The sequence below is a fragment of the Panthera onca genome, chromosome A2 (genome assembly GCF_046562875.1).
Source record: "Panthera onca isolate mPanOnc1 chromosome A2, mPanOnc1 haplotype 2, whole genome shotgun sequence".
Lineage (NCBI taxonomy): Eukaryota > Metazoa > Chordata > Mammalia > Carnivora > Felidae > Panthera > Panthera onca.
In genome coordinates this window covers 4718514-4742825 of record NC_138340.1, presented here as the reverse complement: position 1 = coordinate 4742825, position 24312 = coordinate 4718514, and the positions used below count along the sequence as shown (strand labels likewise).

The 24312-nt window shown below is 56.4% G+C and overlaps 2 protein-coding genes and 1 long non-coding RNA gene across 5 annotated transcripts; 2 read left to right on the top strand and 1 right to left on the bottom strand.

Moving 5' to 3' along the window:
* The first annotated feature begins 59 nt into the window (after window positions 1-59).
* Window positions 60-9708, top strand: SLC25A41 (solute carrier family 25 member 41). Of its 2 annotated transcripts, none has more exons than XM_060629998.3 (7): window positions 60-4271; window positions 4511-4666; window positions 5109-5261; window positions 5440-5547; window positions 8054-8221; window positions 8313-8460; window positions 9259-9708. In XM_060629998.3, the coding sequence occupies exons 1-7, from the start codon at window positions 4071-4073 to the stop codon at window positions 9429-9431; spliced, it is 1107 nt and encodes a 368-aa protein (XP_060485981.3). In that variant the 5' UTR covers window positions 60-4070; the 3' UTR covers window positions 9432-9708. The 2 variants fall into 2 exon arrangements, with proteins under 2 accessions (XP_060485981.3, XP_060485982.2); XM_060629999.3 differs by having other exon boundaries at window positions 4187-4271; window positions 4482-4666.
* On the bottom strand, window positions 7206-10949 carry LOC132678077 (uncharacterized). Its single transcript, XR_009609477.3, has 2 exons — window positions 10689-10949; window positions 7206-7973 (listed from the first exon to the last, which is right to left on the bottom strand). It is a non-coding gene; the product is annotated as an uncharacterized LOC132678077 (long non-coding RNA).
* Window positions 10950-11077: 128 nt separating this feature from the next.
* On the top strand, window positions 11078-22503 carry KHSRP (KH-type splicing regulatory protein). Of its 2 annotated transcripts, XM_078443516.2 has the most exons (20): window positions 11078-11449; window positions 13050-13146; window positions 13760-13798; window positions 14158-14197; window positions 15116-15165; window positions 15412-15483; window positions 16355-16412; window positions 16708-16882; window positions 17069-17167; window positions 17497-17595; window positions 17709-17811; window positions 18499-18599; window positions 18727-18871; window positions 18959-19119; window positions 19220-19329; window positions 19714-19802; window positions 19910-20107; window positions 20212-20289; window positions 20384-20544; window positions 21672-22503. In XM_078443516.2, exons 1-20 carry the CDS (start codon window positions 11192-11194, stop codon window positions 21678-21680), a joined length of 2142 nt encoding a protein of 713 aa, XP_078299642.1. In that variant the 5' UTR covers window positions 11078-11191; the 3' UTR covers window positions 21681-22503. The 2 variants fall into 2 exon arrangements, with proteins under 2 accessions (XP_078299642.1, XP_060485974.1); XM_060629991.3 differs by having other exon boundaries at window positions 20384-22503.
* Window positions 22504-24312: the final 1809 nt, after the last annotated feature.

The window sequence follows — 24312 nt, the reverse complement described above, 5'->3', positions numbered from 1 at the left end:
TGGGTGGATGGGGGACCGCTTCAAACTACCCAGCAGGGGAGGGACATGGGCCGTCCTCCGTCACACACAGTTCCAGGAGACCAGGAAGTGACTCCCTCTTTAAGCCTCAGTTTCCATAGCTGTAAAGTGGGGGCAGTGAGAAATCCACATTCATGAGCACTTTGGATTTTTCCAGTACTCTAATTACACAAGGGTATTTGTTTGCCCAGGGCTGTAAATTACCACCAACTGGGGCCTTAAAATGGCAAATGCTTTAGATTGAAATATTTTTTTATTGTGGTAAAATACACGTAAAATTTACCATCTTAACCATTTTTTTAAATATGTGTTTGTTCTGAGAGAGAGAGAGAGAGAGAGAGAGAGAGAGAGAGAGAATCCCAAGCTGGCTCAGTGCTGTCAGTGGAGAACCGGACGCACGGCTCGAACTCACAAACCCCAAGATCATGACCTGAGCCGAAATCGAGTCAGAGGCTCAAGTGACTGAGTTGGTGCCCCTCGTCCTAACCAGTCTGAAGTATACAGCTCAGTCAAGCACATTACATGGTTGGGCAGCCACCCCCACAACCCATCTCCAGAACTTTCCATCTCCCCAGACTGAGACCCCGTCCCCATGAAGCACCGACTCCTCACCCCTGGCTCCCACCATCCACTCCCTGTCTCTGTGGACGGGGCTCCTCTAGGGACCTCCTGTGAGGGAGGTCATGAAGTCCTTTTGTGACTGGCTTTTCTCACTGAGCACAATGTCCTCAGGGTCATCCACGATGTAACAGGTGCCGGGATGTCCTTCCTTTTTAAGGCCGAACATTATTTCGTTGTATGGATGGACCACATCCCGTTTACCCTTCATCCAGCGAGAGACACTGGGTTGCTTCCACTTGGGGCTATATCGTGAATAAGAAGCAACAAGAATTTATTGTCTGCCCCGTTCTGAAGTCTAGAAGTCTGAAATCAGAGGGTCAGGAGGGCCATGATCCCTCTGAAGAGACTTTAGGGGAGGATCCTTCTTGCCTCTTCCAGCTTTTGGCAGTCGCTGGCACTGTTCCTCGGCCTGTAGACTCGGTCCAATTGCTGCCTGTCTTTAAGTGACCAAACATGGGGCACCTGGGTGGCTCAATCGGTTAAGAGTCCAACTTCGGCTCGGATCGTGAGTTCGAGCCCCGCGTCAGGCTCTGTGCTGACAGCTCACGGCCTGGAGCCTGACTGGGATTCTGTGTCTCCCTTTCTCTCTGGCCCTCCCCCACTTGCACTCTGTCTCTCAAAAATAAACATTAAAAAAATTTTTTAAATTACCAACCTTTTTCCTATGTGGACCATGATAGTCACCCTCCAAGATGTTCCCAGGGTGCCTGGGTGGCTCAGTCATTTAAGCATCCAACTTCAGCTCAGGTCATGATCTCGCAGTCCATGAGTTCAAGCCCCGCGTCGGGCTCTGTGCTGACAGCCCAGAGCCCGGAGCCGGCTTCGGAATCTTTGTCTCCCTCTCTCTCTGCCCCTCCCCCGCTCACGCTCTGTCTTTGTCTCTCAAAAATGAATATACGTTAAAAAAAAAAAAAAAGGAAAAACAAAAAACAAGCAAACCAAAAAAACCAAGATGTTCCCCAAGGATCTCTTCCTCCTAGAACTCACATTCTTGGGTAGTCCCCTCTCTCACTGAACCAAGGAGAGTCTGTATGACCAAGAGGATCCAAGAGCAGTGATAGTATGTTACTACCAAGAAGAGATTATAAAAGGCACTGCAGATACCATCTTCTCTGTGTTTTAAGCTGCTACAGTTGGGGTACTTTGTCATGCAGCTGTAGCTAACCGATACACGTACACATACACAGACATGATTTTCCACACACTGAACTAAGAAATGAAACCTGGCTGACTATGTTGTACTTTTACTTCCTTTAAGTTATGTCCTGAGGATCAATGCCCAGAAGCAGGATCGCTGGGCCAAAGGCTAGGACTATTCCAGGATCATGCCACCAGAAAACTCGTATGCGATAGATGCAGCCACCAACAAGGAATGAGCATTACTAGTTTTGCTTCAGTCACACCAGCATCGAGTATTACCACTTTGATTTGATTGAATCGGGTCCGTTAACCTCTGTTTTCTCGTTCACGTTCTTGCATCCCATTACGCTGGTTGGGGCTTAGGAGGCCCCGCTGATATGCAGTGTGACACCAGAAAGACTGCTTTTCTCTTTCTATGTCTCCTCAAAATAAGAGGTGCTTCAACTAACATCTTTAGAGGGAAAAGAACTTACATTTATTGAGCAAGCACTACACGCCATGGCTGTGTGCTAAGCTCTTGGATGTGTTATCTTCTTCACCTATTCACCATCTACTTGCCGGACCCTTACTTGGTGCCAGACCCGGTTTTGGACATGGGACACGGAAGTGAGTGAAACAGACAACCACCATTGCTCTCGTAGACCCCACATTCCAGTGGGGAGCGAGAAACAATAATAACACACATGAGTGAATATGTAACCATGTGGGAAACAAAGGTGCTACAGATACCAACAAAGGAGGGAAGGGGGATATGGAATCCTACAGGGCAGAGTTTAAATAGGGTGGTCAGAGGCAGCATCAGGGAGAAGGAGATGTTTGCATAAGGATTTAAAGACAGCGAGGGAGGCAGCATGGCGATGTCTAGGAAAACAGCATTCTAGGCAGAGAAGAGAGCCAGTGCAAGGGCCCTGGGGCAGCACCATGCCTGGCGTGTTGGAGGAAGAGGAAGGAGGCCCGTGGGGCTGAAGCAGAGTGGGCAAGGGGGAAAGAGGGAGGGAGGGAGGGCAGAGGGGGCGGGACAGGTTGTACAGGGTGTGGTGGGCCTCAGGGAGGACTTGGGCTTCTACCTGGGGTGGTGGGAGCCCTGGAGGGCTGTGGGCAGAGGGCAGGACGGGACTCAGGTGCTCACTGGTGTCCTCTGGTGGCCACTGTGGGGAGGACAGACTGGGGGGTGAGAGTGGGAGGGATCAGAGTGGCCATGACGGCACCTGTCCAGGGGACCCATCATGGGGCTGGACCAGTGTGGAGGCCCGAGACGTGGTTAGAAGCAGCCAGATTCTGGGTGTATGTTAAAGGTTAAGCCAGGATTTGCTGACAGCGTGCGCATGAGAGAGAGGGAGGAATCACGGATGACATCAAGATTTTTGAACCAAACCACTTGGAGGATGGGTGTTCTCTCCCTGAAGACTCCTTAGAGCCCATTGACTCCATGCGGTAGGGCTTAGCATTACTTCCGATTTACAAATGCAGAAACTGAAACTCAGAGAAGTAAAGCGAGTATCCCAAGGTCACACACAGCAAGAGTTGTCCTAGATGGGATTCAAACCCGGGCTGCCTCCAACCCTACGGCCTGCCTTATTTTGGGGACCAACGGTGTCTCTCCCTCCCAGAACTCCAGAACCTTCCCATTCTCCCTCACTTCTGTCTCCCATTGCCATGACAACGAAACCCAGTGCGTTAGTTTCCTCTGGCTGCTCTAACAAATGACCACAAACTTGGTGGCTTCAAACAACACGAGTCTATTGTTCTAGAGGTCAGAGGTCTGACATGAATCTCACGGGGCCAAAGTCAAGCTCCTTCTGGAGACTTCCAGGGGAGAATCTGCTTCCTGGCCTTTTCCAGCTTCGAGGAGGCTCTGCCCGCACTCGGGGGCTGGCGGATGCCTCCCCCACCTGCAACGCCAGCGAAGCTCGGTCGAGTCCTTCTTACACCGAATCCTTTGAACACCGAAAGCTGTGCTTCCCTCTTCACTGTTTAAGGACTCAGGAGGTCAGACCGGACCCGTGCAGTCGATCCAGAATAACCTCTCCGTCTCATCAGCCGGTTGGTTAGCGACCCTAATTCCTTCGGCAAATTTACTTTCCCCTTTGCCGTGTAACATGACAAGTTCGTGGGTTCAGAGGGATTTGGACGTGGGCATTTTGTGGGGGACACCCTCATTCTGCCCACCATATCCAGTGAGGTCACAAGGGCCTCTGTGACCTCATCATGCTCTGGTGCCCAAATTGACAAGGTGGCTCTCCCACATGGTTGCTGGGTTTTGAATCCGGGCGTCCTAACCCTCCAGCTGCATGGGAGCCCAACCCGAGGGGGCTCAGAAGCCCTGCTTGAGGGTCCAGACCCTGTTTAAGAGGGTCAAGGCCTTACTCACCAAAGCCCCACCTCCAAGCCCACCCCCGCCCCCCTCCCGGAACCCGGGCTGTACACACGTGTATGGGTATGTGTTTGGGCACGTCGGTGAAAATGACCTGGAGCATCTCCCATCACAGCAGGTGAGTTTGGGAACTGTAGGTCTACCAGCACCCCCGCCCCCCACAGCCTGGCCGCTGGGCCACAAGGCCATGCCGCCTGCCCCCTCTGCATGACCCACTCCCCTCCGAGCGGACCTGCAGCCCCACCTTGAAGCAGTGGGGACCGGGGTGGGCCTTTCACCTGGAGGGCTTTCTGGAGATTCGAGGAAAGAGCTCCAACCTGGCTCATAGTGTGGGTGGGAGCTGGGTCTGCCCTGCAGGTGCTGGACACAGGAGAGCAGCTGATGGTCCCCGTGGATGTCCTCGAAGTGGATAGCGAGGGGGCCCTCTGGAAGTTTCTGCTCTCAGGAGCCATGGCAGGCGCGGTATCCCGCACTGGCACGGCCCCTCTGGACCGAGCCAAGGTGTACATGCAGGTGCGCGTAGAGTGTGGCGCGGGAGCCCTCGGGGTGGGGTTGGACGGAGGTGGAGAGGAGAGAGCGAGAGGGAGAGAGACGATGGAGGGCAGGTTGGGGGTGAGGGTGGGGCCGGGACGAGGGTTGGAGTCAGGAGAAGGCTGAATGGAGAGAAGAGCGAGGGTAGAACGGGAGCCAATGTGGAGGCGGCACGCAGGTTGAACTGGGGGTGAGGGAATCGGGGATAGGGTCTTCGGATGGCCTTGAAGGCAAACTGGGCCTGGCGAGGAGAGGAAGATGAGGAGATGGGCCTCCGGGTGTGTGTGCTGCGTCGCAGAACTGTGGGGCTGGCCAGGGACAGAGTGGGGACAGGATGGGGTTGAGCTCCAAGCTGGGATGGAGGGGGAGATCAGGGCGGGGGGGGGGGTGCTCCTCACAGGGCCGGGGGCCTCCCTCCCCGCAGGTCTACTCCTCCAAGACTAACTTCATGAACCTGCTGGGGGGGCTCCGAAGCATGGTCCAGGAGGGGGGCTTCCGCTCCTTGTGGCGGGGCAATGGCATCAACGTCCTCAAGATTGCCCCCGAGTATGCCATCAAGTTCTCTGTCTTTGAACAGGTGGGCGGGGACAGCCTGCTTTCTCCAGCCCCACCCTTCAACCCACACCTGACTGACACCCCTCACAAGCCCAGATCCCTACCCAAGACACACCTGCACCCTCTGGCCCCAGACCCAGGGTGGCTTCCAGCTAGGAAGATGGTGAACGGTTCTCTCCTGCTCCTCTCTCCTCCCCCAGTGTAAGAATTACTTCTGCGGAGTGCACGGCTCCCCACCCATTCAGGAACGGCTCCTTGCCGGCTCCCTAGCTGTGGCCACCTCCCAGACGCTCATCAACCCCATGGAGGTAAGAGAATACCTCGTGGAAGAAGAAACAAGGTGAAAACCAGCTGCCAGTGGCTACTTTTCCTCCTTCTTATCTCCCTCTTCCCCTCCTCCTCATCTTCTCCTTCCTAGGAGGTGTGTGTCAAACCCTTATTCCAGATGCTTCCCACGTCTATTTACTGGACGGGTCCCCTCCTTTTCTCTTCAATGCCCCAAGATGCCACCTGTGTAATTTACTAAACTGTGTGTGTTTGGGTGTAATTTTGGCTTTCGTCTCCTTGCTCAGGAGGGTCTGTCCACACACTCATGTCTTTTTTCTTTCTTTGGGTGGGTGGGTGACAATTAAGATTTTATTTTTGTACAGCAGTTTTAGATTTACAGAAAAATTGAGCAGGAAGTACAGAGGTCCCTTATACCTCTCTCCACATGTACAAAGTTTCTGCTATTAACATCGCCCCCGGGGTGGTACATTTGTTGCAATCGATGAGCTGATATAGATACATTATTACTAAAGCCCTTAGTTGCCATTAGGTTTGCTCCTTGTATGTTCTATGAGTTTGTACAAATGTATAATGACATGTATCTGCCACTACAGGGTCATACAGAGTAGTTCCACTGCCCGAAAGATCCTCTGTGTTCCTGCTTCCCTCCTGCTTCCCCTTCCTGCTTCCCTCCTGAATCCCTGGAAACCACCAATCATTTTACTGCCGATATAGTTTTGCCTCCATTTCTTTATTTTATTAACTTAAGTGATCTCTACACCCAACGTGGGTCTTAAACTCACGACCCTGAGCTCAAGAGTTGCGTGCTCCCCCCAAATGAGCCAGCCAGGCACCCCTGTAGTTTTATCTACTGTCTTTAATTTTTGAGGTTTGATCTTATGCTTTCTCACCACCGCCCCATCCTTTCTCTTCTTTATCAGGTCATTCCAGTTAGGTCTCCCATATAAACTTTAGGAGTAACTTGTCTAGTTCAGAAAACAAAGTCACCTATTGGTATTTTTTAGCAATGGAAAACATTTCCATTTGTTCACATCTTTTATGTGCTTTAACGGTCTTTAAAAAACATTTTTTTTTCCCATATAATTCTTGCCCTTGACTAGTTAAATTTCCTCCAGGATATTTGTGTGCTGTTGCTACCTAACAAACTGCCACAGACTCGGTGGCCTCAAATGATACAGATTTATTATGTGTCTCCGTGGGTCATACCTGGGCCCTGGCTATTCGGGTCTTCTTTTTTTTTTTTTTTTTTAATGTTTTTATTTTTATTTTTGAGAGACACACACAGCACAAGTGGGGGAGGGGCAGAGACAGAGCCACCCAGGCGCCCAGCTAGTCGGGTTTTCTGCTCAGGGTCCCACCAGGCTGAAATCAAGGTGCTGGTTGGGCAACAATGAACCCATGAGAGGCCTGGGTCTTCGGACAAGATTGCTGGTCGTTGGCAGGACTCAGTTCTTGTTTCTTTCCTTTCCTTTTTCTTTTCTTTCTTTCTTTCCTTCTTTTTTTTTAGAGAGAGAGCTCGCAAGTGCACAAGTGGGGGAGGGGCAGAGAGAGAGAGAGACCTAGAATCTGAAGCAGGCTCCAGGCTCCGAGCTCTCAGCACAGAGCCCGACATGGGGCTCGAACTCATGAACTGTGAGGTCATAAACTGAACCAAAGTCAGAGGCTTAACCAACTGAGGTACCCAGCACCCCGGCAGGATTCAGTTTCTTATGGTTGTAGGACTGAGGTCCTCAGCTCCCAGAGGCCACCCACTGTTCCCTGCCATGTGGTCCAGTCCTCTCCACAACAGCCCGCTTGTTTAAGACGAACTGAAGAGTGTCTGGGATGCTCCCAAATCTCTCTGATTTCTTCTGTCTCTGGCAGCAGACTCTTTTAAAAGGCTCACCTGATTTGGTCAGGCCCACCCAGCACCATTTGTGTCATTTCACTTAAAGCCAACTGCTTAAGGACCTCCATTACATCTGCAAAATCCCTTCACTTTCATCATGTCATGTAACTTGTCAAGGGGAGTGATACCCAATCCTATTTACAAGTCTAGCACATTATCAAGGGCGGGGGGGGGGGGCGGGGGGGGCATACACATCACGGGGTGGGAACCTCTTGAGGACCACCTTAGAATCCTGCCTACTGCACTTGGTGTGCAATTGTGGAGTGGCCAGTATTTTGATGTCGGGGCATTTCATACAAATCCCAATGTCTGGCTCCTCTTGGAAAACTGGCAAATCTGGCCACCTGGGCTCTGCATTCCCATGGCATGATGTCTGGCTGCCGCTAGGGGTAAGCGGCCGCAGCCTCCACTCAGTCCACATCGCTTCCGTTAGCCTCCCGACCTCCGTCAGCACTTGAGCTTCTGAACCCTGGCTCAAGATCATACACCGGCCAAGGGGTCGGATGGCTCTGGGTTTGAAACTCAGCTCTGTGCACTTTTGAGCTTCAGCTTCTTCAGCTGTAGGATGGAGACAACAGCCGCTGCTGAGGGTCAATGAGCACATTCAGGTAAGCCACCTCCCTCCTCCCGCTGCCCAGGTGCTGAAGACGCGGCTGACCCTGCGCCGGACCGGCCAGTACAAGGGGCTGCTGGACTGTGCAAGGCAGATCCTGGAGCGGGAGGGCACCCGTGCCCTGTACCGCGGCTACCTGCCCAACATGCTTGGGATCATCCCCTATGCCTGCACCGACCTGGCCGTCTACGAGGTGTGGGTCCCCCACCCCGGGGCGGGGAGGGCCAGGAGGGGTATGAACCCAGGCCCGTCGTGAATGTCCTCCTGACTCCTTTCTTTTGCAGATGCTCAGGTGTTTCTGGCTGAAGTCAGGCAGGGACATGGAGAATCCTAGTGGCCTGGTCAGTTTGTCATCTGTGACGCTGTCCACGACCTGTGGCCAGATGGCCAGTTACCCGCTGACTCTGGTGCGCACCAGGATGCAGGCCCAAGGTCAGACTAGCGCCACTAGCCACTGGACATGCCCCTCCCCTCGGCCTTGACTCTGAACTTTCTCATCCCCTGAAACTGACTCCCAAACTCTCCACATCTGATCCTGGCCAACTCTGCTGACCTCTGAGCCCACCAAGACTCACCCCCAAATCTGATCCCGGCCCTGAAATTAACCTACAAACCACTAAAACGAACATTTTAGTTCACTTAGTTCAACTGACCCCCACAAATGTCCCCAAACATGACCCAGGCCCCCATACTGGCCTCCAGTCATAGTTTCCCCAAAATGTCCCCCAACTTCTTCAAAACGGACCCAGCTCTTATTGGCTCCAAAAGTCAAAATTCCTGAAGTTCCTAAATTTGCTAAATCTGACTCTTAGATGTCCCAATGTCATAGGAAGATGTCATAACCACTGCCCCCACTAACCTGGATACTCCCCAAATGTGGCTTCCCCAAATGGACGCTCAGCCCCTGAACCAATCCACAAACATCCAAACAGGTCCTCAGTTCACTACCCTAATCTTAAAAATATCCCCAAACTACCCCTTAGCACACTTGCCAAGTCTCCGGGAGATCTCAGAAGCTCCCTCCCAAATAAGCCTGAATGTTTTTCAGGCTGCTCCTAAAAACAAATCCTTAAAACTCCCACTCTCCCCAAACTGACCAATTTCCTCTAAAAGTCTTCCAGACTCCTTCCCAACTGACCCCCACACCTCTGCCCCTGGCTTCACCCACCCCGCAACATTCTAGCCCCCCAGGAGACTGGATCAACTCTAAGCTTTCCCCTGTTTCCACAGACACCGTGAAGGGATCAAACCCCACCATGTGTGGAATCTTCCGGCGGATCCTGGCCCAGCAGGGTTGGCCTGGGCTGTACCGAGGCATGACTCCCACCTTACTGAAGGTGTTGCCAGCAGGTGGCATCAGCTATGTGGTGTATGAGGCCATGAAGAAAACCCTGGGCGTATAGACAGTGTCTGGTCGACACACCCTGGGCAGAAATGGACAGGAGGGTCCAGTGTCCCCTGGCCCAAAGAGCCCTCCAGGCTGAGGCCCGAGGGGGGTGGGGCAGTTTTTGTCAGGAGAAGCAGTCTGGGGGCCTGGGTCAGAAGATTCTTGGGGACCCCTCCCCAGGGTGCAGGCTGGGACTAGTCTGGACTCCAATTTGGCCCATTATGGCTTGTCCTGGCTTCAGGGTGACATGGTGGACAAGGAGACTATCTGAAATAAAGACACGGTTTCTGCTGGATGGGTCTGGGATACCTGGGTCCAAGACAGGAGCTGGGTGTTTGGAATCTCTGGGTCTAGGAGGGGACTAGGAATCCTTGGTACCAGGAGATGAGTTGGGGACCTGGAATACCCTAGGTCTAAGAGGGAGCTGGTCGCTTCAGATATCTGGGTCCAAAAGTGGAAGCCAGGTACCTGGGATCCCGGGGGCCCGGAGTGGGGGCTGGATATCTTGGACCCCTTGTACCTGAATAGGAATTGTAAAGCTACCGGATACCTGGGTTCAGGAGAGAAATTAAGTACCTAGGACGGGTGCTTGTAGCTCAGATCCCAGACCTTATGTGAAGCGGGTGTGGGGTGTGGCATTAGGGTCCTAGGAGAGAACCAACGGCTCTAGACCCTTGCATTCTGGAGGGGAACTGGTTTCACTGAATCCTGGAAGAGAAGTGGGGGCTCTAGAATCCTGGGTGTTGAAGTGAAGGGATACAGGGGATCCCTGGGTTCCCTCCTACTCTCGGGCCACCCCACCCCCGGAAGCACCGATCTCCAAGACCTCGAGCAGGCCATGTGTTCGGCCTACCCAGTCAGGCTCCAGGGGCGCTAACTCAGACGTCAGGCCCGAATTCCCGCAGCCGGTCGGCACTGCCCACGTCGACTGCCATTCACTCCCGCTACCGCCAATCGCCTCTCGTCGTCTGGGTGGCCGGCTCCGCCCCAATGCAGCTGCGCTTCCACTGGCTCCCACCAAAACTGGGCACCTTTACTGCCTTCACTGCCATTTGTCTGCAGCGGTGTCTGTCACCTTGCACCGCCCCCACCACCCAGCCATTGGCTTAGAAATCAAGGCTAGAAAAGGATTCTGGTTAACGGGGAAAGCAATCCGGTCCAAACCTAAGCTCGTCACCCAGGACTCGTCAGGAATTGGGTTAAATCGACTGCCAATCTTGACAAGAACCGCCTCCTGCGTGTACTCATTGGCTTGCGTGCACGATTATCTCACCTGGCGCCCGCCCAGCCTGTTGAAAGGGGCCTTTCGTCAGTCCCCTCCTTCCCGTCCACTTGACTCTCTGGAGCCGTCAATCCGGCTCTGAAGTCGCCCCGTAGTTCTGGAACTCCCGCTTCATTGGGCCTCCTGCCCTTTCGGGTCTCCTCGATTTGCCCGCCCAGGACCGGCAGCCGGCAGCCCACTGCCTACGAGAGCTGTCGGTCACGCGGCGCCTCCCGCCCACTGCCTCTCGCGGCACTCCGATTGGCCGCTCGCCTCCGGAGCCCGCGATTGGCGTCCCAGGAGCGGCGGCCGCCTCCCATTGGCCTGGCTGCGCCGTCCGTCACGCCGGCGGCGGGAGGGGGCGTCCCTCTCCCCCCTCGTCGTCTTCCCAGCCGCTGGGTTCCCAGAGTGCTCCGCGGCCGTGTGGAGCGAGGCCTTGTTCCCGCGTTGAGCCGCCGCCGCCGCCGCCGCCTCCTCAGCTTCAGCCTCCGCGCCAGGCCCGGCCCCGCCGCGCCATGTCGGACTACAGCACAGGAGGACCCCCGCCCGGGCCGCCGCCGCCCGCCGGCGGCGGCGGGGGAGCCGGGGGAGCGGGAGGCGCCGGGGGAGGCCCTCCGCCGGGCCCGCCGGGCGCGGGGGACCGGGGCGGCGGCGGCCCCGGCGGCGGCGGCCCGGGCGGGGGGTCGGCCGGGGGTCCCTCCCAGCCGCCCGGCGGGGGAGGCCCGGGGATCCGCAAGGACGCCTTCGCCGACGCCGTGCAGCGGGCCCGCCAGGTGAGGAGGCCGCGGGCCCGAGGGGCGCGCGCGGGCGGGGGAGGGGGCGGGGTCACGCGCGCGCGCGCGGGGTCGCGGGTGGGGGGGGGCGAGGCCGCCGCGGGGTCACGTGGGGCGGTAGGCGGGGGCCAGGGCCGCTCGGGGTGTCTCCAGTGGCCCCCAGCGGGTGACCCCCTGCAGGGGCATGGGGCGTCCGGGGGGTCGCCAGGAGTGGCCCCTGGATGTTCAAGGGGCTCCGGAAAGCGGGGACTCACTTGGGGAGCCCTTCTCTTAGGACACCCGAAGGCGTGCTCCCCTCTCCTGGAAGCAAAGTGTCCACCTTCCCCGGGGGACGGTCTTGGCGTTGCCCTCATCTCCCCATCAGGGTAGAGGGCCCCGTTTGCCCCCAGCCCAGTCGCATTTTTGTCTGCTCCCCGGGAAGAAGGGACTTCGAGAGGAAAACAGCTCTTCCTCTTCAGCCTGGAAAGTGGAAGAGGGACCCTTCTGCTATCAGAGCGGCCGAGCACTTAGGCGAAATGGGGAGGGTAGGCATAGGGGCTGGCTCTTTTTGATGCTTCCGGTGCCTTGAAAGCGTGGTCTGCCTCTTTTGGAAAGGGGGGAGGGTCCCACCACTGTGTTTTGAGGCGTGATGGTAACGTGGAGGTGTCACATGCTGGTGTGACTGACCTCCCCGGCTCCATTTGCGGCCTCCCCACGTCCTGGAGGGAAGGAGGCCTGTAGAATGGGAGAACTTTGCCGCCCTCCCGGGAAGCCGACCAGCTAGGGGGCCGACTGAGTGCATTCCCGCAAGAGTGCTTTCCCTGGGTTGTTCAGTGCCTCCAGGGCAGAGTGGGAGGTCCCGTTAGGTGAACGCCCTGTTCCCCGCCCAGTGTGGTCGGTGGCTTTCTCACCTATGAGATGGGACAGGTAGGGTTCTAATGTGCACTTAATCTGGACGCCCACCCAAGTGCTTTAACTGAGAAGCAGTTACAACGGGGAGAGTTAATAGGAAAAAGTCTTCATCCTAAGAGCTTTGGCCCCCAAGTGTTTAAAAAAAAAAAAAAATGGGGAGAGGTGGAAGATAGATCCTCAGCTTAGCTCATGGTTTGTGTTTCTTTGGAAAACTTGTGATAATCCCACAAACGGACTCTGGTTTTAAATTTGTTGGACCAGGCTTGTTTGAAGTTGTTCTTCACGTGTCTAAAATGTAACATGTGTGCCCCAGGAGGGTCTTTTGTTTTGGTGGAACCAAGGTTTCAGATGCCTTTAAGCAAAAACGTCCCTACAGTTTGTTCAACAGATACAAAGATTTTGAGGGTGAGGGAGATAAAGGAAAGTTGTGCTCTTTAACATCTCAGAAGAGTGGGGCTACAGTCACACGTTCTGGTTCCCTGGTTCCCTCGTGGAGGCAACCTGGGGACCCTCTCGAGAGCAGATCATTGTGGCTTGCCCGTCGGATCACGAGCAGCGTAGGTACAAATCTCATCCAGAAAGGGAGTTTTGAAATTCCTGGATGACTCTCGAACGCTGAGCCCTTGGGTAGGTTCCGAGAAGTTGAGCCGAGCACCAGGGAAGGTTGGGTTTTGGTGGTAATCTTGTGTGCTTACAATTTTGTTTCTAGATCGCAGCCAAAATTGGAGGCGACGCTGCTACCACAGTGAATAACAGCACTCCTGATTTTGGTTTTGGGGGCCAAAAGAGGCAGTTAGAAGATGGAGGTAACTGTAACTACCTGCTGGGAGGAAGGCCTGGGGGTGGCCTTTGTTTGGCTCAGAGTCAGGGGGAAGCCCACTGCCATTTGGTCTTTTAAAACCTCAGCCATCCCAGCTTTGTTCGTTCTTTTTGTTCGGGCTGCCTTTCTGGGGTATCAGGTGGCTGAGAGGAGCAGATTGTGACTAGGTCCAAGTTGTAAGTTCTCAAGATTGTTCCTCCCCTTCTGGTAGGCTTGGGAAGTGCTCACGGTTTTATCGAGGCCCCACAGAAGTGCAGTGTGGCTGGCCCTAGGGCATGCAGCACTGCCCACGGCAGCCAAAGTGATCAGTGTGGGGATCAACCCAAACCGGACTTTCACCCCGGCCCTCCTTGCCCCTGGACTCGCGTGTTGCCATCCTTGTTCCCATTCGGAAGGACTGTTTCACCCTTAGTGCTGGTGGTGGGACTGATGGAAGTCTGTCCCTCTTCTGGGGTTGGTCCCTGCTACTCTCCTGTCTGGGCTCTGGGGGTGGGGGTGGGGGAGGGGGGGTTGTTTGCCAGGCCGTGTGGCACCAGCATCAGATTTGAGGCAGCTGTGGGTGGGTGGGTGCAGCATCTGACATCCTCTCTCTTTCACAGACCAACCGGAGAGCAAGAAACTGGCTTCCCAGGGAGACTGTAAGTCCATTGGATGATGCAGGCAGAGGGCAGTGTCAGGGTCTTAAGAGATTTTTAGGAGTCGGGAGCTGGAAGCTCTAGGCAGAGGGCATCTGTCCTTTGTGGAGGCTCTGGGTATTCATCATCTGGGGTCCATGAGCTCTAGGGATCCCAGAGCCCCCAGAGATTGAGGCAGGGACAGTCAGTGGGTGTGCTGATGTGAGGTGGGCTTATCACACTTGAGCGCTCAGGAAGGCTCAGAAGCACTCTAGTAAGTTCCAGCCACTCCTCACGCAGGCAGGAGTGCCGGGGGGGCCAGCAGTGTTCAGGGTCCCAAGGAGGAGCCAGGCCAATCTTTGCTTTGGGTTTTCTCTCTGCAGCCATCAGTTCTCAACTTGGACCCATCCATCCTCCCCCCAGGTAAGTTGCGATTTGGAGAACGCTTGTTTCCTCGTCTGTCAGCTGTCTTCTGGCCTTCCTTGCTGATGTGGGGAGAGCTGTGTCGGGGGGTACACCGTTTTACGGCCTCGTCCCCACTGCTACTTGGCCAGGGAGAGGCCCAGGAGGCAGAGGAGCAGCATTTGCTCCTATGTTGGTCTGTGTGTAGGGCCTAGGGAGGGGAGGGGAGCATGTGGCCATGATGAAGGAGGGGGTGGTCTCTGTGCACTGTGGTGAGACCCTCAGCAGACAGCCATCTTCCCAGAAGGGCGGGGGGCTGGCCGTGGGTTTCTTGTCCGCCTTCTGCAAATGTTTGAGCCCTGAGAGCTGATGGGGCTTGGGGTTCTTAACTTTTTTGCCCCCCAGAACAAGTCCAGTGGATCTGACGTAGAATTGTTCGTGAAGGACCACGTTGTTTCACTTTTTAATTACATAAAATATAGTAAGGGCTTACTAGAGAAAGGACGTGAAAAAGATACAGATCTTTTTTCTTTTGAGTCTGGAGACCTGAAATGACTATCGGAATTCTGTAAACGGTCTGAGTGTTCGCTCTTGTCCCAAATCAGTGGAACAGCACTAGTTCAGGGGCCACGCTGACCTCAACCAAGCCTCTCATGGCCCGAATGGGGAAGATGAGTGCTCGAGAGGTTGAGTGGCTTGCTGTGGGGAGAGGGGGTCCTGTACTCTCTTAGGGTTCTGCTTAGGCCCGCCCTTGGTGGGAAGCAGGGCCAGAGGCTGGAAGCACCAAGGACCCTGCAGGTTAGGAGCTGTGGCCTAGGAACAGGTTAGGAGCTCTGGCTTCCAGCGGCCTTTTCTGCTGGAGACTCTCCCGTCTCTTCCATTCCCCTCCCCCTGTCTTCTTTCCCAGTTGAGACTGATTGTTACCATCTGTCTTTGCAGGACTTCAATGACAGAAGAGTACAGGGTCCCGGATGGCATGGTGGGACTAAGTGAGTGGGTCACTGTGGGATGCCCATCACGCCCTGTCAGGGACCGCGCCCTGGGAGCCCCTGTTGGCCCAGAGCCTTTGGTCTGAGCAGGCCTCCTGTGGTCCGCTCCGCTCTCACCTGTCCACTCTGGGCAGGGAGGATGGTGGAGCTCTCTGGGGAGGGGAGGCCAGGAACCCCTGCCACAGTCTTCTCAGCGCTAGGGTACCCTCACCAATCCTTTCTATTTTTTCCTTTTTCTCCACCTAGTCATTGGCAGAGGAGGTGAACAGATTAACAAAATCCAGCAAGATTCAGGCTGCAAAGTCCAGATCTCTCCAGGTAGGAGAGCCAGACTTGTGTCACGACGGGCGTGGGGGGTTGGGCTGGACTCCGACAGGACAGAAGTGAAATGGGTTGGTGTTCACCGAGTGCTTTCTGTGTGCCGGGCTCAGAGCAGGGTCTCCACTCGTACAGCACAGTGCCCTGCGGTTTGGCTGCAACTTTGGTTTCTTCCATTGTACGCTTGCAGGGGGAGGGCTGAGGTGGAGAGTCGAAAATTGAATATAGGAAGTCTTGTTCTAGGGGCGTCTGGGTGGCTCCGTTGATAAAGCGTCTGACTCTTGATCTTAGCTCAGGTCTTGATCTCAGGGTCGGGAGTACAAGCCCCGCATTGGGCTCCATGCTGGGTTTGGAGCCTACTTTAAAAAAAAAAAAAGTCTTGTTTTAGATCCTGCTCTAAGCGATTAGTTAAGTCACCATCTGAACTAAGCACCTGGTGGAAAATCAGTGAGAACGTGTGAAGCAGGGAGGTGCATTCAAGGGAATGACTTTGAGGCCAGGCCTAGATTTGAAGGCCAGGCAAGGACTGCTGTGCAGGGGTGTCTGAGGACTTGCTCTAACGTAGTGGCCTTCATAGGCCGTGGAGAGTGCATGTGTGGTCCTCAACGGTGGCAGAAGTGGCCTAGGTTCAGGACATCTTCCATCTCGTCTTTGTCCCTGAAAGATCTGTCGCCTTTCCTGGACTGTGAGCTTCCTGACCTTGGTCTTGCATAGAGCAGCCTCCCGGGTGTTTGGCAAGGTAGTGGTTTGTCAGGCCACTGAATGGTGGCAGAAGTGGCCACTGGTAGTGCAACTTTCGTCATCTCCATAGAAAGCCTTTCTCCGGTGTCCACAGACTCAGAAAGGCATTGACCCTGTCTCTTTTCTCCAGACAGCGGTGGCCTACCAGAGCGCAGCGTATCCTTGACAGGAGCCCCGGAGTCTGTCCAGTAAGTCCCTTGCTGGGCCCTTGTGATGAGGGGAGCAAGCAGAAGGTCTCTCCATCCTTTGGAAAGTTGGGGGCGTCGCCCTCGCCAGGGACTGTACTGATTTTCGATTCCCCTGACTCCGAAGATCTGGGAAAACAACCCGAATGGCCCCAGCCCTAGCCCTGGGGATGGACCCTCTTCCTCGTCGTCATTTGCCAGACACGCGTGTCGGACTCACCTTCTTCCCTTTGAGCAGGACGGGGCTGTCAGGCCAGTACTCTCTCAGGTGTCTCAGTCCCAGTCTTCTCCTTCCCAGGAAAGCAAAGATGATGCTGGATGACATCGTCTCTCGGGGTCGTGGGGGCCCCCCAGGACAGTTCCACGACAATGCCAACGGGGGCCAGAACGGCACTGTACAGGAGATCATGATCCCCGCAGGGAAGGCTGGCCTGGTCATCGGCAAAGGTGGCGAGACCATTAAGCAGCTGCAGGTGAGGGCTGGGACGGAAGGTCCTCCTGTCCCAGGAAAGTCTCCTTCCTGCATCTGCGTGTGCATACCCCACCGGCTGCTTTGCCAGAGCCTCTTACCCTTGTGGTCATATCTGCCCCACCCACGTGCACTAGCCCCAGAAAGTCCTTTGAAAGCCCAGCACTGACTATCCACATTGGTTGTGAAGGAACGAGCTGGAGTGAAGATGATTTTAATTCAAGATGGCTCCCAGAACACGAACGTGGACAAGCCTCTTCGCATCATTGGGGATCCTTACAAAGTGCAGGTGAGAACCCCGGGGTGTTGGGGCACCTGGAGAAGTGAGTGACAGATGGGGCTCGGGATTTGATTGAAAGGGGAAGCAGTATTCGAGAGCGTTCTCATGCTGAGCTGTCCCTCCCAGTGCTGGACACAAGTAAGAGGCCTAAACTCTGATCTTTCATTTTCCTATCTGGAAAATGGGGGTTGCTGGCCATCCTTCCTCCTCCCTCTCTCGGGACGGCAGGGCAGGAGCTCAGCGGGGCGCTGGTGGGCTCAGCCTCGGCCCGTGGGCCCTTGGGTGGTGGGACGCCGGGGGAGCGGTGTTGGAGTAGAGCGTGCCCTGTGTGTTTGCAGCAAGCCTGCGAGATGGTGATGGACATCCTCCGGGAGCGTGACCAGGGTGGCTTTGGGGACCGGAACGAGTACGGATCCCGGATTGGCGGGGGCATTGACGTGAGTGCGGGCCTACCCCCATGATGGAGGGCCATGGGCTGGGTGTGGTGGGTGGAGGGCGCCACAGCTGTGGGGACAGGACCCAGCTGGACCCTCCTCCACCCCTCCCTCAGGTGCCGGTGCCCAGGCATTCTGTCGGGGTGGTTATTGGCCGGAGCGGAGAGATGATCAAGAAGATCCAGAATGATGCTGGTGTGCGGATACAGTTTAAGCAAGGTCAGGGGCTTCGCCGAGTAGATGAGCTGGCTGGAGGGCGACTGTGTCCACCAGCTGTGTCCTAGGGAGTCTTCCGAGAGTCCGCTGAGATGCCTTGGCACCGCGGTGTGAACCTTGTTGAGTTTGGGACCTCCTTGTGGTGCCTCCTTCGCCACAGCGGAAGAGGGCACAGCCATGTGAGACAGTTGCTGAGGGGCACACTTCCCAACACACTTCCCAAGTCCAAAGGCGATGTCTTCTGTCACCAGATCTGTCCCTTTTCCTCTTCCCTACCACGTAGCCCATCCTGACTGGGGGCGGCCTGGACCAGATCAGATCACTGCCCCAGCTCAGTCTCCCAAGTGGCAGGCCTGTGGGGAGGAAGGATTGCTCTGTTGCCTTTCAGAGGTCTGTTGTCCTTTTTAGCTCAGTAAAAGGTACCTATTAGTCCCGGGGTGCCCCAAACAGGAAGAAGCCTCGGCTGCCACCCTGTCCTAAGTGGTCGGTTTTCTCATCTGGAAATGTGGGCCCACCGGCATCTCCCGCCCGCTCCTCAATACTTGGGAGTGTGGTGAGCGGCAGTTTGAGCCCGAGATATTTCTGACACCTGGCTTGGCACGATGTCTATCTCGCAGAGGCGGTGTTATGGGGGCTTGGTGTTGTGCTTTTCCTTAAAATCCATCTCTGTTCTGTGGGTGCCGGCTTCAGATGATGGGACAGGTCCCGAGAAGATAGCTCACATAATGGGGCCCCCAGACCGGTGTGAGCACGCAGCACGGATCATCAATGATCTCCTCCAGAGCCTCAGGGTAGGTGGCACCGGGGTGTGCGGCCAGCAGCTGGTGGGTGCAGCGGGGGGCTGGCCCGGCCCCACCAGAGGAGTCCAGGGTCCAGGCTGGCTTTCTGTGTTCACTCCCTCTCCTCCCTGTCTTACAGAGTGGACCCCCAGGCCCTCCAGGGGGTCCTGGCATGCCCCCGGGGGGCCGGGGGCGAGGAAGGGGCCAAGGCAACTGGGGCCCCCCTGGTGGAGAGATGACCTTCTCCATCCCCACTCACAAGTGTGGGCTGGTCATCGGCCGAGGTGAGTAGGCCCCACCTGTGCCCCACATGCACTCCACTCCTCTCCTGCCCTCTCCTGCCTGCCCTTCACTGCCTGTGGCTCCCACAGGTGGCGAAAATGTGAAAGCCATAAACCAGCAGACAGGCGCCTTTGTGGAGATCTCCCGGCAGCTGCCGCCCAACGGGGACCCCAATTTCAAATTGTTCATCATCCGGGGCTCACCCCAACAGATTGACCACGCCAAGCAGCTCATTGAGGAAAAGATTGAGGTGGGCTCGGGAGGGGTTCTTAGAGCCTGGACCCGGCTCCTGTTTCTCAACCGCCCCCCCCCCCTTCCTTCCGCTGACCATCTGCTTCTCCTTCCTCCAGGGCCCCCTCTGCCCAGTTGGACCAGGCCCAGGGGGACCAGGCCCCGCTGGCCCCATGGGGCCCTTCAACCCCGGGCCTTTCAACCAGGGGCCACCTGGGGCTCCCCCGCAGTGAGTATTGGTCTCCGTCTTCTGGGATTTGGGGCTCAGGGGCTGCTGTGCTGGCAGGAAGAGCCACGGGCCCCGTTTTCACTCACATCAAGATGTGCTAATAGTCTCGGCCCTAGGCAAGGCCCAGCCCAGCCTCCTGTTCCATAGACAGCACAGATGTTGACCGTAGTCTCCCACCTAATGGGCAAACTCATGGAGGTTGTATTTGGGGGGACTTTCACATCCCAGAGCAGCATAGTGTGTCTCTTTTGGCATTGATCGTCTCACCTTTTCCTGGGCGAGGAGCCTGTGGCCGGCCGGGCCTGGGCCCCTTTCCTGCCAGCCGGGCCTGCCCCCGTGGAGCGACAGTCCCGGCTCACCCGTCGCCCCTTCTCTGTCCTGCAGTGCGGGGGGGCCGCCTCCTCACCAGTACCCACCCCAGGGCTGGGGCAATACCTACCCCCAGTGGCAGCCACCTGCTCCTCACGACCCAAGTAAGTAGGCTGCCCAGATGCGGGGCAGGGCAGGGCGTGGCTGCCCAGGTGGGGAGGGCAGGGCTGGCCTCCCGCACCGCCCCTCAGCCCACCCCGCCCTCCCACAGATAAAGCTGCAGCCGCCGCAGACCCCAATGCCGCCTGGGCCGCCTACTACTCACACTACTACCAGCAGCCCCCAGGCCCCGTGCCCGGCCCTGCGCCAGCCCCCGCGGCCCCACCTGCCCAGGGCGAGCCCCCTCAGCCCCCACCCGCCGGCCAGTCGGACTACACTAAGGCCTGGGAAGAGTATTACAAGAAGATCGGTGAGTGTGCGGGCGGCCTCGGGGGCTCAGGCCGGAGGCTGGTGAGAGGCAGCCGGGTCCCGGTGCCATCCGTCCTCTGACCTCCCGCCGCCTCCCTCCTGCAGGCCAGCAGCCCCAGCAGCCCGGAGCACCGCCACAACAGGACTACACGAAGGCCTGGGAGGAGTACTACAAGAAGCAGGGTGAGCTGCCGGGGGGGGCTCTGGGGGCGGGGCAGCGCTGGGTCCAGGCCCTCCAGCTCCCGGCCTCACTCGCTCACCCTCTGCCTGCCCGCAGCTCAAGTGGCCACCGGAGGGGGTCCGGGAGCGCCCCCAGGCTCCCAGCCAGACTACAGTGCCGCCTGGGCTGAATATTACAGACAGCAGGCCGCTTACTACGGACAGACCCCAGGTCCCGGCGGCCCCCAGCCTCCACCCACACAGCAGGGACAGCAGCAGGCAAGTGGGAATTGCCACCCTCCTCCTCCTCCTTTTTCCTTCCAACCCCCGGCCACCGTCCATCCTGCCTTAGTGGGTAGCGCCGGAAATCCCTTCCCCTGCGGGGTGTGTCCTTGATGCCTGCAGCGGGGGCCGTGTGGCCAGAGGTCTCCGGGAGTCCCCACGAGCTGGGGAAGTGCGCGCTGGGTCCAGAGGTTAAACGAAGAGGCCTCCCTGCGCCGGCCCGCTTGTTCCTGTGTCACGCTGTCGCGATGCTGGGGGAGAGCGCGAAACCAGTACAAGGTGGAACTGTTGAACTGGTGGGTAGTCCTGGGGGTGGGGGGGCAGGCCAGCGGCACAGACGTCGGTCGCCATCCTGGCTGCTCGCTCGCTCACTCAAAATCTGGCCACTCGGGAAGAAAACGGATGTGTTTTCCCCTCTCCGCGTTCCTTTTTTGGGTTTTGTTCCTGGCATTCTTTTATTTTTAACCCCACGGTCTTTCCCCCGTGTCCAAGTGACTGTGTGTTGCAGGCGGCCCCCGCGCGGGTCAGCCCTGGCTCTGCTGGGACTCGGGGAGCTTGCCAAGGGGGCCGGCCCCAGGGCGCCCCCCCCCCCCCCCCGCACCCCCTTCTCCACCCCCTTCCCCGGGCTCTGCCTCCTCCGCTCTCGCGCCTGCCTCTGTGTCCCGGTTTTGTCTGTGAAGTGGGCATGACGATCGCCGCCACCTTCCAACCTACCTCACAGGGGTGTTGTGGGGACACCGTGATCTCTGACATTGTCATGTTGTGATGCGCCGGAGCACCTGCCTTCCTGAGGACAGAGGGCCCCCCTCCCCCCTCCCCAACCCCAAGCGCGCTTCTCCCCCCCCCCCCCCCCCCCCGCCCTGCTCTGTCTCTGCGGCCCCCCCCACCCCGCTTCTCTCCTCCTGGTCTTTACGTCACTCTTTCTCCTCCTCCTCCTCCATCTCCATCAAGGAGCCAGTCTGACTTCGGCCGAGTTCCCCGGAGCACTTGCCTAGACAGTTACAGCTCGCCACAGGTTCAGGGGAGGGGCTTCCTGGCCCCCTCCTCGCCACCGTCCCCCCCAGTCTCCCGCCCCTTCCTCCCCTCCCCGTAGTGACCGATTCCTATCTCTTCCCTCTCCGCAGGCTCAATGAATCGAATGAATGTGAACTTCTTCATCTGTGAAAATCTTTTATTATTTTTTTTCCATTTTGTTCTGTTTGGGGGCTTTTTTGTGTTCTTTATTTTTTTTTTTTTTTTCCCTCGTTTGTTTGGCGAGAGAGCGATGGCTGCCGTGGGGGGTGCTGGGGGCGCCCTCGCTGTGAGTGGCTTGGAGGTCATGCCCTGGGCGATGCTGGGCTCTCACTCTCTCGCTCATTCTGTGTGTCTCATGCTTTTTTTCTTTCAAAATTGGGATCTTTCATGTTGAGCCAGCCATAGAAGATAGAATTAAATCTCTGCCAAAAAAAAAAAAAAAATTTAAATATAAAAAACACAAAAAGCAAACAAAACCTATAAAATTATATATATATATATAAAAATCTCTATCCCTTCCTGAAACTGCCTCTTTCAGGGGAAAGCAATTCATTTTCTTCCTACCACCCTTGGCCCTCTTCGTGTTTTTAAAATAAACTTTTAAAAAGGAAAAAAAGTCACTCTTGCTATTTCTTTTTTTTAGTTAGAGTTGGAACATTCCTTGGACCAGGTGTTGCTATTTCAGGACCCCCCCTTCCCCCTCAGTCGAGCCCCTCGGCCTCTGCTCCTCCTCTTTCCTCCTGCCTCGCTCGGCTCCCCTGCAGCCCCTCCCGCCGCCCCCTTCCCCCCCCCCCCCCCCCCCCCGGGACTGGTCTTGTGTTTCAACTGTTCAAGAGGACATTGAAACTGAAAACAAATTGAGAACAAAACAAAAAATTGTATGGCAGTTTTTACTTTTTATCGCTCGTTTTTAACTTCACAAATAAATGATAACAAAACCTCCCCGTGTCTGCTGGGTGCCGTCTCTTTCTCTCCTCTCTCCCCCTGTAGAGTTTTGAAGCAGATGTTTGTTCGTTCTTTATAGATGTTGTAAAAGCCTGATAACGGTGATTGGAAATTACAAGCTTTGTGTTGTGTTTTTTCTTTCTTTCTTTCTTTCTTTTTTTTTTTTTTTTTTAAGAAAAAGAATTATAAGAAAAAATAGTTTTCTGCAGGCGCATTGTGCTTTCCTAACCCCCTCCCCTTTTTTTGGTTAAATAAAGTGCTTTTTGTCTAAAAACTGCGTGCTGGCCGCAGTTGTGTTTGTAGAGGAAACAAGTTGAAGAGGAACAGGGCTTGGCCTCTAAGAGTGGGGTGTGGGCCCCCCGAAGACTGCCCTTCTTGGGTTGCCTTGCAGAAAGGGCAATAGCAGGTTGAGCCCCGGTTCCCTCTGGGAACATGGGGAGCAAGGCACCCGGGAGGGTCCCTGGGGACAGGCGTTTCCATGGATGCAGCCCGCCAGCACAGCAAACCCATGGCTGTGCCTCTCGGGAGTCCCACCCGCCTTGATGCGCACCTGGCTGGGTCCTAGTCTGTCGGCGTCCCCCCAGGTGGAAACCTGGCCTGTGAAGGGAAATGGCACAAGTTCCAGTGCTTGGTGTGCGGCCGTGGCCTCCCAAGGATGAGGACGGGAGATGGGAGAGTGAGCTGAGGGGCCATCTGAGCTGTCTGGCCCAGGGGTAACCATCTTGAGACCTACTAGATGGCTGTAGGGTTCCTTTGGGGTGTGTAGTTGGATGCTAACACAGATCTGGTTTCCCATTCAGGATCCAGAGGCCTGGGCCCACAGGCCCCAAGGGCAGCGCCACTGGAGCCCTCAACAGCTCGCAGCCCCCCCAAGGCCTCATCCAGATTTGTTAGGAACCTACCCCTGTGGGTGGTGGCCCCCAGTCAGCCCACCCTTGTGCTGCCTTGGCCCAGAAAGGGGCTGTCAGTCTGGGGTCTCCTGGGGAGTCAGCTTGGGTTAAAGCCTGGCCTCCTGTCACCAGGTCTCTTCCCTCACAGGCCCTGCACCCCTTCTGAGCCCTGTGTGGGCTCTGGGATGAGGGGAGAGGCAGAGCCCCCAGCCCCTCCCGTCACTGCAGCCTTTCAATGACAGAGCGGCACTGGGCAAAATGTCTTCTGGAGCAGCTTCTTTCTGCCAAGATCTAGAAGAGGGGGAGCAAGAGGTCAGTTCTGAGTAGCAGCAGGGACCCTGTCCTCCAGCCCTCCACTGAGGCGGAAGCAGGTTAGCAGGCCTCTTCACTAAGAGCCCACAAAGAATCGGGAGGTGTGATGCCAGAGCCATGCGAGTGAGAGAAGAGGGAAATGGGTCGGTCAGGAGGGCTGCAACACAGCGTTCCGTATCACAGCTGGCCACTCGGCCACCCGAGCCCGGTGGAGACCCTGTCCCCTGGAGCAGGCCTCGGGAGGGAGGATGGTGTGGGGAACTGCCTCCTCCAGGCTGCTGCCCTCGCATCCCACCCTCGGCGGTGAGAGCTGGTTGCACAGGGCACGCAGTTCATTTTAGCCTCTGCAGCACTCCTACCTTCCACCGGAGAGAAAAGCAGAGAAACTGGGTGGGTCACTTTAATAATTAAAATATCCCTGGGGTGCCTGGGTGGCTCTGTCGGTTGAGCTTCTGGCCTCAGCTCAGGTCACCATCTCACAGTCTGTGAGTTCAAGCTCTGCGTCCGGCTCTGTGCTGACAGTTCGGAGGCTGGAGCCTGCTTCGGGTTCTGTGTCTCCCTCTCTCTCTGCCCCTCCCCTGCTCGTGCTCTCTTTCTCTAAGAT